This window comes from Anastrepha obliqua, chromosome 4 (genome assembly GCF_027943255.1).
Source record: "Anastrepha obliqua isolate idAnaObli1 chromosome 4, idAnaObli1_1.0, whole genome shotgun sequence".
Taxonomy (NCBI): domain Eukaryota; kingdom Metazoa; phylum Arthropoda; class Insecta; order Diptera; family Tephritidae; genus Anastrepha; species Anastrepha obliqua.
Window position 1 is genome coordinate 37,520,052 of NC_072895.1, and position 13,778 is coordinate 37,533,829.

At 35.6% G+C, this 13,778-nt stretch overlaps 1 protein-coding gene across 4 annotated transcripts in view; it reads right to left on the reverse strand.

Moving 5' to 3' along the window:
- Positions 1–13,778, reverse strand: part of LOC129245550 (protein apterous) — an 88,535-nt gene that overhangs the window by 38,575 nt on the left and 36,182 nt on the right. For all 4 annotated transcript variants that reach the window (XM_054883764.1, XM_054883763.1, XM_054883762.1 and 1 more), the window contains one exon: positions 10,442–10,581. In XM_054883764.1, coding sequence (XP_054739739.1) covers positions 10,442–10,581 — 140 coding nt within the window. The remainder of the gene's footprint in view (positions 1–10,441; positions 10,582–13,778) is intronic.

Below are 13,778 nucleotides of genomic sequence, written 5' to 3' on the forward strand. Positions count from 1 at the left end.
AGCATTAATCTGTGTTTCATAGTTTATAAGAAATACCGCATTTTTAGACTATTAAATAAATAAATAAATAAATAAATAAATAAATAAATATTGAAAAAAAAAATTTTACTTTGCACTTAAAAATTTTTCCAAATCAATATGTGTTTCTTCCTAATCAGTCAATCGTTTCGAGCTAAGCAGTCTTTACTCAAAACTGTGTTTTGTATTTTGCTGATGGATTTGAAATTAATTGCCTATGCACGGATTTTTCGAAAGCTTCTCTTGGATTTCATTCCGTATTTATGAGTTCTGAATAAAATCATATTTGTGCCTAACAGCCGATGTGTAGTCACAATTGATGATATGTCTTCGGAGGAGCCTTTCATTGCTTTCTCTGCAGTTCCTCGGGGTATTTGCTTCGCATTTTGTATTTTGAGGCTTTTTATTTTATTTATTATATTTTTTTTTCGCTGAGATGCTTCGCCTTTCCTCCATACAAAGCAATTTTTACTTTATGGAAGAAAAAGTCCATTACTATCAACAAAAAAATCGGGGGTATTTTGCACACACTTGAAACTTTTACTTTGTTGTACTAAAATTCAATGAGTTATAAAACTGCATACAAAGAAAAATTCTACAAATTTTGGTAAAAAATTTGAAAGTTTTGATGAAATTTTGATAAATTTTGTACAAAGTTCGATATTCCGCTTTACACGGTTTTTGTTGTAGTATGAACTATGTTTTTATGAGAAAAAATCGTACTGGTACAAATTAATAATGTTTCAGGGCGAGTTTTTGCAATTCCTTATTCAGTTTTGGACTTTGTGAGGCGAAATTATGCAACAATTTGCGACTCGTACACAATTAAATATTAGAAGTTTGTAAGGTCACGTAAAGGTATTTGGGAGTTTTGAATTCAATTCAATGAATTCAAAAATAAATAAATAATTGGCGCGTACACTTCTGTTAGGTGTTTGGCCGGGCTACTTCTCCTATTTGTGACGTGCGGTCTGATGTTGTTCCACAAATGGAGCGACCATAGTTTTAAGGGGTTAGGGGTAGTCAGAATTTTCAAAAAATCGATTTTTTTTTGCATTTTCTTAAAGTATAATGTTTTAAAAATATTGTGTAAAAATTTGAAGTGAATCCGACAAATACTTTTCAAGTTATTCAACAATTAACAAAGGGCGCTCGGCCGCTCCGGAGCCGATAGCAAAACTTTAAATGCGTTTTTCTCAAAACTATGTTTTTCAAACTGGTGAACACTGTAACTTAAAAACCGCTGCGTAGATTTCAATAAAATTTATACAGCTTTTGAAAAACATAAAAAACTTGTGCCTGATCGAAGGATTTTTTTTTTTCAAAAATTTCGATTTTTTTTAACAATTAACTGTTGGTTTTTTTTTCTAAAATCTGGAAAAAATTTTCTGAGGCCGCCATTTTGTTCATTTTGAAAAAAAAGCTTCGATCAGGCACAAGATTATCTATTAATAAAACTAATTTTTCTTGTCCGATTGGTTTTAGATGAATCTGCAAGGACTTGTGATGTTCACCGCAAGGGACTTCTGGAGAAACGGGCTTCACACAAACAGCGATAACTTTTGCAATTATTAATTTTTTTTTTTGAAATTTTGGTGAAGTCAAGTTAAAACATGATGTTTTTATGCTATGTTTTTATTTTTGTTAAATAAATTAATTAAGTAGCAAAAAAAAATTCGTGAAAATCATCATTTTTTCGGGCCTCTGACTACCCCTAACCCCTTAAGCCGACTCCGAACGGTAAACGGTTTTAAATACTTATATATACATACATACTTATACGTACATACATACGAGGAAAACAATTTATTTGTCCAGTTTTACTAATCAAATCTTGCAACCATAATTTTTCCAGATAAAAAATAATTAATTTAGAAAATTTGGTATAATGTCATCACTGAGTCTCTGTATGAAGTTGTAAAAGAAGTAAGTCCAATTTTCCTTATTATGTTATGAAAAACACAGGCTGTGCTCATCTTCAAAAATAAAGAGATTATTCGGTCAGAATGGATGGTGGGAACAATGATTTTATTGCTTTCGAATTGTTAAAAAATGGGACAATTTCCCAGTTTTTAACACACTTTTATTAGCTGTATGTATGTATGTATGTATGTATGTATGTAACGGAATCTTTGAGCTTAATTTTCACTGACTTCTAAAAATCTGATCGACTTGAAATTTTGCACACCTATCAAGGACCGATGACAATGCAATAATTTGATAAAAGTTTTCCATTATCCTTATTAGGATTGCCAGGATTAATATTTTCTTTTTTTTACTGTGGGCAAAAAGTAAGGTGAATTTGGTTGTAAAATGAAAAATCTTTATTTATTCTTGTAAATTAGTTTCTCAGGCTCCCTCTACGAAATAAGTTCTTCATCCAGATTACTTCTTTATCACGGCCGATAACTGCATAGCTTTAGACTCACAGTCGATAAGAAAGGAATTAAATATAACACGAATATATCGAATCATTTATTCACTGACTGCAATGATAACAATAATTTTCATTCATAATAAAAAATAGTTTAAAAAAAAAAACTAATGGGATGCTTGATATAGTAAATATTACTATCATTCTATTGGCAACTACCTATGTACAGAGGGTTATGAAAGTGAAGCAAAATGCATCCCACGCTTTTAACTCCAATTTGAATTACTCTATTTGTATCTTAATTTTTGTTATAATTCTGTTCTGAGGTAGTTGACTATGACTGATCGTTCGATTTGCTATTACTTCATTATAGGTCCCTTTGTCATTAAAATTTATTTTCTACTTTTTAGTTCGATTAGCAATAAAAGCGTGTTTTTTAGTTTTTTTAAACTATTTTTTATTTATGTAATGAATCTAATTATCTAGTTTTATTTAGTTTATTGACTGAAATCTAATATTTATTTTTATTTTAGTTATTACTTCATATGCCCTCATGGACATAAAAAAATATGCGCTTTTGAAAAAATACATACACTTTTGTTTAAGTGATGTAATGTCGATATCTTTTATTCAAAGAAGAAATAGTAATCAATTAATTAAAAAATTAAAAGGTTCTACATTAAGCTACTCTCCCCTTGAGCGCACACTCTCTTGGCGGTGAAAAGATGAGTGACGGCGAGTGTTCGCCCAAGGGAGGTTCTTCTTGTCACTGTAAAAATCAAAATTTTAGGTTTAGGCAATGATTTACAAAAAAATTACTGCAGATTAGATTTGATTCAAAAAACAATAAATTATGATTTGGTTTTCATAGAATCCGATTTTTAAATCACAGTTACTTTGAAGATCCAAAAAAGTATTCATATACCCGAAAGGAAAATGGCACTAATGTAAAAAGGCATTTTTTTGTTGTGCACTTCCAATAAATGGGCGACCTTAATGTATGTATGTACCTCCGATACATACATACATACATACATACATGTGTACAAAACTCAGCGGCCACTTGATTGATAATATAGCACACACTTGCCATGTTGCACCAAGTGGAGCGAAGCGAAATAGAGCAGATCCGACCAGATCATGGCACAAGTTTCAAAGTGATGCTCCAAATGCCATGCACACATTTATCAACATATGCATGCGTGTATGTATGTATTAAATGTATGAATGCATTTCCACTGCTTTGTTTGGGTACTGACTGTCCGCCTGAACTGGCTGTGACATTTGGTGGGGAATGTAAAACTCACTGAAGGTCCTCGGCCTGTATGTGTCTAAATATGTACATATGTATGCACAAAGACGTGTGTAGGGCACTACATACATATGTGTGTGTAGAAATACATATAAAAATGCATGCTTGTATGCTTTGCAGAGTTATCGCTGTTCACAGTTGGATATTTTTGAAATATAGAGCGACAATAAATGTCACGAGAATCATTTAGGAGGAAATACGAGTGACGAGCATGACTTGCCAAATTTATTACTCCATTGAAGAAACACAAACGTTTGAATGATAAACATTTTGATTTACGTTTGCCGCTAAGTCCATCAATCCGTAGCGAGGGTGATACGCCTATGCCTTTGATTGAGCGTCGTTAAACTTGGGACCCGCGCGTTTCTCGTGGCACTTCCTACTTGCCAAGTTTCATAAATTTCAACATTTAAATATTACATACACATACATATGAATGTATGTATGTATCTCTGCATGTAAGTTTGTAGGTACGTAATATAGTATATTAAACAAGAGGATGAATAGAAATTGTGAAAAGCAGTACCGTTTCCGAAATAGTTATTTTAATTACTATTTTTTACCGTTAGCAACTGCTCCAATGATGGTCACTAGAACTAGTTAATTAATTTGTCATATCTACACACACATATATACACATACATACATATATATACAAAACATATGCATGCATGTTTTGGGAAATTTTCATAGAAACTACTCATTGGTATTGCATTCTTACCAGCCGGTGGCTACAGCTACTTTTTGTGTTATTGTAATGATGTATCGATGTAATGGTGTCTTGCATGCTCAAAAATATACAAGTAGATCTACGATAACAGCAATTTGTTGTATTGTACTTCAATAACACCATAAAGCATGGTAGGTCCGGTAGTTGCAAATAAGTGCGGTTCAGCGAAAGCTGAAAATTGCCTCCCAAAACATCTCGAATCTCTATCTGCCTTAGGTAGTCTAATGGTTGCTTCCAATAATCGTTGCCGAATTAAGGAGCTGAGCCAACATAAAACGATCACAACAGACGCCCGTCTGCGTTGTTATCGCTGCGACTATTTAGTATTGTCCTGAACAGCGTAGTGAACAAAGCAATGCACGAGACAAATGGAATAATATGGGGACTAAAAGGACAGCTCGAAGATCTGGATTATGCCAATGATATCTGCCTAATGACGCACACCTTCACTGATATACAAAAAAAAATTGTGCTTGGCGAAAGTGGGCTTGAAGATAAACATCGGTAAGACCAAAGCAATGCGCCTAAATTCTACCTGCACTAAAAAAAATCGAGATTGACGGCACAGAGCTTGAAGAAGTTAACTCCTTTTGTTATCTTGGCAGAATTAGTCTCAAATGGTGGCTCAAAAGAAGATTTTACAAATCGTGGACTTTCGGCTCACGATTTGGAGGGATTTGCTAACCTCAGGAGATCCCTTGAGCGTCTCCGATCCCCTCGTGGCCACAAAGATTTCGCGACCTTACAAGTTTGTGTACTTGCCCAGCGTTTGCTAAGTATACAGCAGGTAGTTAGCAGGACCGCAATCCCCTCTTTTCGCGGGGTAACTACCTCACAGGTTCCCAGTCCAGCCGCTGAACCTTATTCGGATGGAAGTGAAGTCAGGCATTCTCCAACCAGTTTCGAGTGCACCATCAGCAAGCCCAGGGCCCTGGTTGCCGCTTGGCTGTCGGAGTAGATACGAACCTCCGTGACAGATATTACTCAAGGGAGCAGCTCATCAGTTGCTTCCTCAATTACCGCTACCTCTATTAATAGTTAGAGTAGAGGATTTCTTCAGTCACGGATTCGTGAAATTGCGTTCGAAATGAACAAAGGTACTGAACAATATGCATTTAATATTCGATCTAAATTTCATAATCCTAACGATGCTTAATTCATCATTGAAATAAAGTGATCAAAGTGGTCAGCACTTTTTGCTTGACTTAAAATAATAATAATGTGAGTGAAATGTCTTGGGTTTTTTTTATATTTGTCTTTTTTATTGCGGGGGATAAAATATGCTCCTAAACATTTTTGTTTTTGAGATTACAATTTATATTTTTGTAAAAAAATTGTTGGAGAAACTTTTTTTGTAATTTTTGAAAACACGCCCCTTAAGCCGGCCACACACATACAGTTTCAACTGATAGTTTAAACTGTACAAGTCAACTGTACAGTCTAACATCCACGTGTGTGGATATTTCAGTTTCAGTTCAATTCAACTCTACAGTTGAACTGAGACAAATGAAATTTTCAATTTTTTAAACTGAAAGTTTAAACTGATTATTACGTGTGTGGGGGATTCGCTGTACATTTCTCAGTTCAATTAAGAGGAGGTGTGTTGTATTCTGTGGTATTCCTTTTTAAAAGTATAATTTTCGCGTAGTTAAGATGGCGCGTAATAAACCTAATCAAATAATTAGCGATTTTATTGAAATGTATCGATCGGAACCTTGTCTTTGGCAAGTATATTAAAGAGTCATGATTATCATGACCGTATGAAAAGAGATGATGCATATACCAAATTAGCAAAAAAATTGGACGAAATTGAACCTGGTGCTTCGAATCCATTGCCAGAACTGAAGAATTGAACTGTATGTGTGTTTGCTTCAACAGTGTACAGTTTCAACTGACGGTTTAAACTGTTCAGTTTAAACTATCAGTTGAAACTGTATGTGTATGGCCGGCTTTAGATTTTTATTTAATTTTTTGCATTAATGGGTGAGACCATGGTGAGACAATGGACCTCAAAGTTTCATAGTGCGATTTCTATAACTTTTCGAGTTAACAAACATTCAGATAAGATGAGTACTAAGAGCCAGATTCCTTTGGAGCCCTATACATATACATATGTGAAAAATGCTAGAAAGTTGGCAGACGGCAAGCTGAAGACCACAGTTTCAAGTGAATTTTTACCAATGCAATGCAGACAAAAATTTCGTAGTTGTGTAGTTTTTATGATTTCAAATTTATGATAGAATGCATAAATGCAAGTGCATGCAAGGCATTTACATATTCTGCTTCACTTGGAAATACAGACTCGAATTACATGCATGTAAATATTAATTGCTGCATAAGGTATTAAAAATAAATAGAAACTCAATAGCTGGACGTCGGTTAGTTTTCAATTGCAACAAATATGAGTATCACATGAGGGGGATTTTCAATAGTTCGGGATTAATTGCAACCAAGCTGTACAAAGTAGCGGGGCTATACAAATTTTCAAACACGTGCAAACACTGAACTAATTTCGCGTGCTAAGTGCAAATTATAATTGCCATTCTCGGCAAAGTTGGGCTTGCACGTTGGCCCTCCAAAGTCGGGCTGTCAACTTTGGTCGCAAAAGGCGGCTATCCCGTTGGTGTTGTGACGCTTTGCGGCAATTGAAGCGCATGAACTAAGACGGCTGAAAGGTGGGGCAGTGTGCCTGAGAGCGTACACACGCATCAGTTGCCGGGCAAATTAATGTCTTCGTTGCGCTCTGCTTGGTGCACCGCCGCCGAAACAAACTGCTGCCGTATTTCCATTTCCACTTCAGCACAACTGTATAGCGACGTCCGCTATTGCTGATCGGTGCGCTTACATTGCTAGCGATTGCATTCATACTTTCGGTAGAGAATTTTATTTTGCGTGTTTGAGAATAATTTCATAGACGTTGTGTTGGCATGCAGTTCCACTGTTTATCAGCAATTCATCAAGAAAGCAGCAAGACAAACCAATGCACAGGTTCAGCAAAATTATACAGGGAATATTTAGTTGCCCCATTTCGGAGGCGCAGCATACCTTAATCTAGACGAGAAGATGTGAAAACCCGTGGCTCGAGCATGAGTGCACATACATATATACCAACATACGTATGCATGCATGTATGTCTATAAGTACACACACACATACACGCCTGAATCGGCTAATGGGGCAACGCTGTACACACGTACGTACGTACTGAAGTGCCTAGGAAAAAGCCATCGTTAGCATGAATAAATTGCAGAGAGTACTAACTATTCAATTCCGTTCATTGACATCAAAATGCTCCAAAACATCGAAACTTGGAAAAAATTAATCAAATGAGATAATGCTAATACACATAAACCGCTATGCATGGCATAAAAAAGTTGGCGGTCGCTTCTACATAGAAGTGCATACAAACTCGTACATACTTACTTATCTGAAAAATTGCACCGTTATGATATAGATAAATAAAGATAAAGGTATAGATAAGTGAAGAATTTTTAATAAGCATATCTATCTTAAAAAAATGCCATCTTTAAATAAAAAATAAAAAACTTGCTCTCGGAAAGTTGTATTTTTGAGGCTCCATCACCTTGAAAACTAACAAAGATTTTAAAGAGCGCGGCTTCAATCGCTGGCTTCTTTGAAATCGGTGCCTTCGGGATTGCCACTATCTGAATACTAATTGCTTTCGCAGTGGCTTCACTGAGCCTTTTTTGGCATTTACAGAAGTGGGGACCATATCTGCGCAGCCGAGCAGAGGGATAGCGCGCAGAGAAGTGGCGAATAGAAGAGACATTCTTTTGTGAATGGTCACCTAAATTGTAAATCTCATCTAAATTGACATTTTGTTAACATTTATACGGAATTTGATTCACTTTTTATTATTTTGAAATACATTTTTTTTAACAAAAATCAAAGAAATTTAGAAGGCAGTTAAGAGATGCATCTAAACCCCTGAATCTGAAGGAATAAATGTATGTGATTTGCTTAAGACATTTGGTTAACAATGTATCACATGATTTCAATGGCGGTCCCAAGCTGTTTAGCTCTGTTGCAATGTATTCCCGCCTTGTTTTTGCTAATGTCTTTGCACATAATAATGAGTCATAATTTTTTTATAATTTTAAATACAAATAGATTAATTTTTTCCATTATTTTATTACTTCCATTGTGCATTTACTTTCAACGATTAAGAAAAATGTTGTAGAACAATGAGTGATTGAAAACTGTTCACAGTTGGTGATCTATCGAGCGATCGACACTCACAATAGCATCGGTAATCGATAATCGCCCAATAGCGAAGTTTGTTTTTCATCCTACTAACTTCTTTATTTGCTCCATTGTGATTTGGGCTTCATTAGCTCTCAATAAATTTTTTTATTTTTATTTACGCGAAATTTTTTTTAGAAAATTTAACGTGTTTCTTTTTTTCTTTTATGTGCACATATAAAATGAAGCACCCCATAGGAAGACTTATAATTTTTGCAAATGGCGTCATACGTCAATCATATTTGACACTTGCGAACTAGACAGCTGCAGTATAAAAAAACAGACAAGCAATGGAGCGCGTGAAAGTCAAAACAAAGATTTTCATTACTGAAAATGATTTTTTTTAATAATAAATTAAATTAAATAATTAGTACAAAGTTATTCAAAAACAAAATTGAATGAATGACTTTGCACCACCTTGTACATATACATATTATATGTAAGTAGCTGTGTACCTGAATATGTATATCTATTTTTAAGTTTTTCCTACTTTTTATAAATAAAGTAGTGTAAGGAAACCTATAACTATTTATCATAAACATTTATATTTATGAGAGAGTTTTATTTATTTTATGTAACAGTATGTAACCAGCGGCTTCGGAAAATTATCTAATATTCAATTTTACGAATTTTACCAGACTGTTTTTAGCCTAATGGGTCTGAACTTGAGTTTCTGCTACAATCAGAAGTAAAATCAACAGGTGACACTTTAGAACAGAATAGAATTATTGGAGGTTTGCACTATGGCCTAAAGGTCATTTGTATTGTAAGATTCTGATTTCTACTTTATTTATTTACGGTGGCCGCCGTAACTGAATGGTGTGCGACTAAAAATTATTTTTCAGCGTCGGAGCGTTTTTCTGACTTGAAAAATCTCCTCATAAAAAAAATCGTAACGCTCAATTTTTTATCGTTTCCGAATGGGAAAAGGCGTTTTTTAATGACCTGTACTTTATACATACATATACATATATACATATACTGAAATATTTGGCTTTTGAAATCAATTAATAAATATATCAAGGACTCCAAAAGAAACGTCTTCAACGGTTCTAAACAACTTTCTCATCTTCTTCTTCTTCTTCTTGATTAGCGAAAAACTGGCGCCAGTTAGACACACCAAGTAAAGTCAAGTCCTTCTCCACCTGATCTTTCCTACGCAGAGTAGGTCTTCCTCTTCGCCTGCTACCACCAGATGGTCGAATTCTTTCAGAACCGGAGCGTTTGTGCTCTTTCGAACAGCTTGACCCAACCTCTGGATCTTTATTCGCTACTCTAGGCCTATGCCGTTGTAAAGTTCATACAGTTCATTGTTCCATCGAATACTATAGTCACCGTGGGCAATGTGTAAAAGTGTAAAAATCTTCCACAGAGTTTTTGTCTCAAACACTCCCAAGGATGCCTCATCGGATGTTGCCATCGTCCAAGCTTCAGCATCATTCGATAGGATGCGTATGATGAGAGCCTTATAAAAAGTTAGCTTTGTTCGTCGTTTTAACAACTAGTAGAATATATTTGTTGCACAGTGTTAAATTTGAAGTGGCTTTTTCAATTAAGATATGAAGGGGAGGAGTTTTTTATATGAGATTTTTTTACCCGAATTACGGAGATAAAAGTGGATTTTAGTCAGTTCTAGTTTTACTATGATACTTTACTCTAGCAAGTTTTTTTTTACCCATTTTAAAGTTATCTCGTTACAATTCATTACATTAAATTACACAATTAAATTGACAAATGCACTTACCTATAATAATCATTCTTACAGTAAATGTTTCCGTCTCGCGAGTAACACGATGATTCTCGATCTAATGGTTGCCGGCATGCGTAGCATTGCAAGCAATTAATATGCCACCGTTTGTCAACTGCAGAGAGGTAGAAACGATCCTGTAATGAAACAATGCTTGCTATTTATTTTAAAATAAATAATAAGAAACACATTAATCGAATGGAAAATGAAGTTTTATCCAAAAAGACTGCGAAGATTTTCTCAACACTTGGCTTCAAGTAAGTTAAATATTTCACCATTTGATTAAGGTGCTGGCCCAATGCATGCTTCAGATATGTATATACTCCGATAATTATCGAATAAACAAATACAAAAAATATTACAAAATTTATATACAGTGGCGAGTGGAACTGAGTGAATGTTTGCCACATTCATGCGATTTTGATTGCTCTAGAATAATTTTTCACAAAAATGATAAGATAACATTTGCTTCATTTATTAAGAAATAAAAAATATTTAAAAATGATAGTTTTATATATAACAAAAATAACAAAAAAATCAATTAGGCAATTTTGATCGGTAATAGCTTTTGTCCACAGACCTTTAACCTTAATGACGCTATTTGTACCGCTTGGAATGCTCTCAAACAGGTTTTCAATTGTTGAGTGTGGAAGCTGACGTCTTCCTTCTGAATTCTTGACCATAGTTCGTCAATGTTCTTTGGCGCCATTTTGTAAGATGGTAGCCGCTGCTTTAGAATAGCCATACATTTTGGATCGGGTTTAAAGCAGGGCCCTGTGCTAGACATTCTAAAAGCTGAAAAAAAGTTCTGATTTTTTATCTTGAACAATTTTCGCTGGATGTTTCGGGTCCCGTATTGCTGAAATATGTATATATAACCTCTTCTGTTGGATATGCACTTAGGCCACCCAGGTTTGTAAAATATTCAAATAGTCTTTGTTTTTCTTTATCCGAAATATTGGTACTAATGGACCAATGTGCTACCACGTGAAGCAGCCCCACACCATAAGGCTACCACCGCCAAGCTTCACCGTTTGTTTTAGTTTATGCCGCGCAAAGGCTTTTCAGGCTTTCGGTGCCAGTAATGATGCTTCTCATCCGACTGAAAACGGTTAATACGGGTCTCATTGGACCATATAAAACTTTTCCAGTCGTCAGGACTCCAGTGTTGATACTTTTTTCAGAACTTCAACCTCGCTTTCGCGTTTTTGTCAGATAATTCTGGCTTTTGTAGCTTGATAGTGGCCTCCAACCCGATTTTTTCAGCGCTTTGCGTGCTGTCCACTCACTGACGGGTTTCTTAATCTTTTGTGCGGCTTCTTTTGGTGTTTTAGCTACTTGATGAGTCAATAATCCTTCCATTGCTTGCGCATCTCTGTCCGAAAGTAGATGGGGGAGCCTGTAACTTTTGGAGCCTTTGTACTCCGACGTTTAAGAACATTAAGTACAGTTAGATGGCAAATTTCCAAGTGTTGTGCTTTTTCCCTTGATGAGCGATCATTTTCAGTCAATGAAACAATTTCTTCTTCAACCTTTTTTCAATCTTCGTCATTTCGATTAATAGGTATAAAAACAAAATTCTTTTAATTTGAACAACACTGCAAGTTTGACGACGAAGATGTTAAACTCGACTAACGAATCAAGAAACAATACATTTTAACAACCAAATATAAAGGCAAGAATAACGGTATTAATAATAAAACGTTACTGACAAATTTGTTCACGAAGCATTTGAAGTGAAGCATTTAACCTGAAAATTGGATAACCTTATTTCGAAAAATGTCCCTACAGCAATCAAAAATATGATACATGAATGTGGCAAACATTTACCCAGTTCTGCCCGCCACTGTGCGTATAAGGGTTGATTAGAATACAGTAAAATATTACAAAACTCATATACGACGTATAAGGGTTGATGTAGTATACAGTCAAAGGTCAAGAGGTTTCATTTCTGCGTGCAATTTGATCGTGCAAGAAGGTAGTCCAAATCTTTACACAAAATTCGTCACTAAGAGATTCCCTCAGTCAAGCTGCACTGAAAGCCCTTGCTAACCTACGCTGCTCTTTGAAATTTGTCGGTGAATGTAAGACAAAACTGAACAGTGTGGCAAAACACAACAAAGTTTGTCTTGTTTGAGTGCCTGGACATTGTGGTTGTGCAGGGAACGAGTTGGCTGACAAACTGGCTAATGAAGGCTCTGTAAACATATCACTAGGCCCTGAACCCTTTCCAGGTGTCATTGCTGTATCGATTGGCGATTTCATGAGGTCTACCCATAGAAGGCGTTGGTCTGAGTTGGACTCCTGAAGAGTAGCCAAGTTCTTTGCCAAAGAACCAAAAAAGAAAGTTAGCGATCTTTTTCTTAAGCATGGTAAGAGGGGCCTGAGAGTACTGATGGGTGTAATCACAGAGCACAATGACTGTGGCAGCATATGTCTACCATGGGAATCATTGGCGACCCAATATGCCTATCCTGTTTTGGGAATGGGGACACAATAGATCATTTTGTCTGTAGCTGTCTGTAGCTGTATGAGTGATAAATTGCCTATCCCGTCTCTCTACTCTTTCTACTATCGACTGAGTGTTTGGACTGGTCCAACCCCCCCACAAATCTTATCTAATTTAATCTAGAGATTTCCTATTCGTGTGAATGGCGTAGATCGTGTGAATTATCTCATTTTGAACTGAAGCACTAATGGCTGTGATATTTTCTGCACTTCCACCAGTATGTGGCACCACTGTTACACGGGCATTCAATATTAAATGTTAACTCTAATTTACTATAACGATTCACTATAACACGGAAGAAATAAACGAGGAAGATATGAGAGGCGAGGAAAAATGGAATGCCGTCGCAAATTTCGTTGAGGATATTATGCGAAAAAAGAAAGAAAAGGGAAACTTATGCTGAAGAGCATTAAGTATACGTGTATGTTTTTCAAAACAGAAAAAAAAAATATAGCGCCGACAGCTTATCTGGTTGGACAATTATCAGGACTGATTTACACGGCTAAAAATACATTTTTATGAACTTCGTCTTGATGAAAATGTGAAACTTGAAAGCAACATAAAATATAGTTAGCGCGACAGATATTGACATACATATATACGCGCATTATATACATATACCAAAATGCCCGCACTGATGAGAGAAGTCGATTTAGCCATGTTTGTCCATGTCCATGTTTGCGTACGATAGCTTAAGCAAAATTTATGTATTTCAACGAAACTTGATACTCTCTGTCGGTAGGTAGGCATTGAAAACTACGTCCACCTCCCATTCAACGGTAATTTTCAAAAAAGCAAAAGGTGGTGGTACGTCCCTTCTTGGGT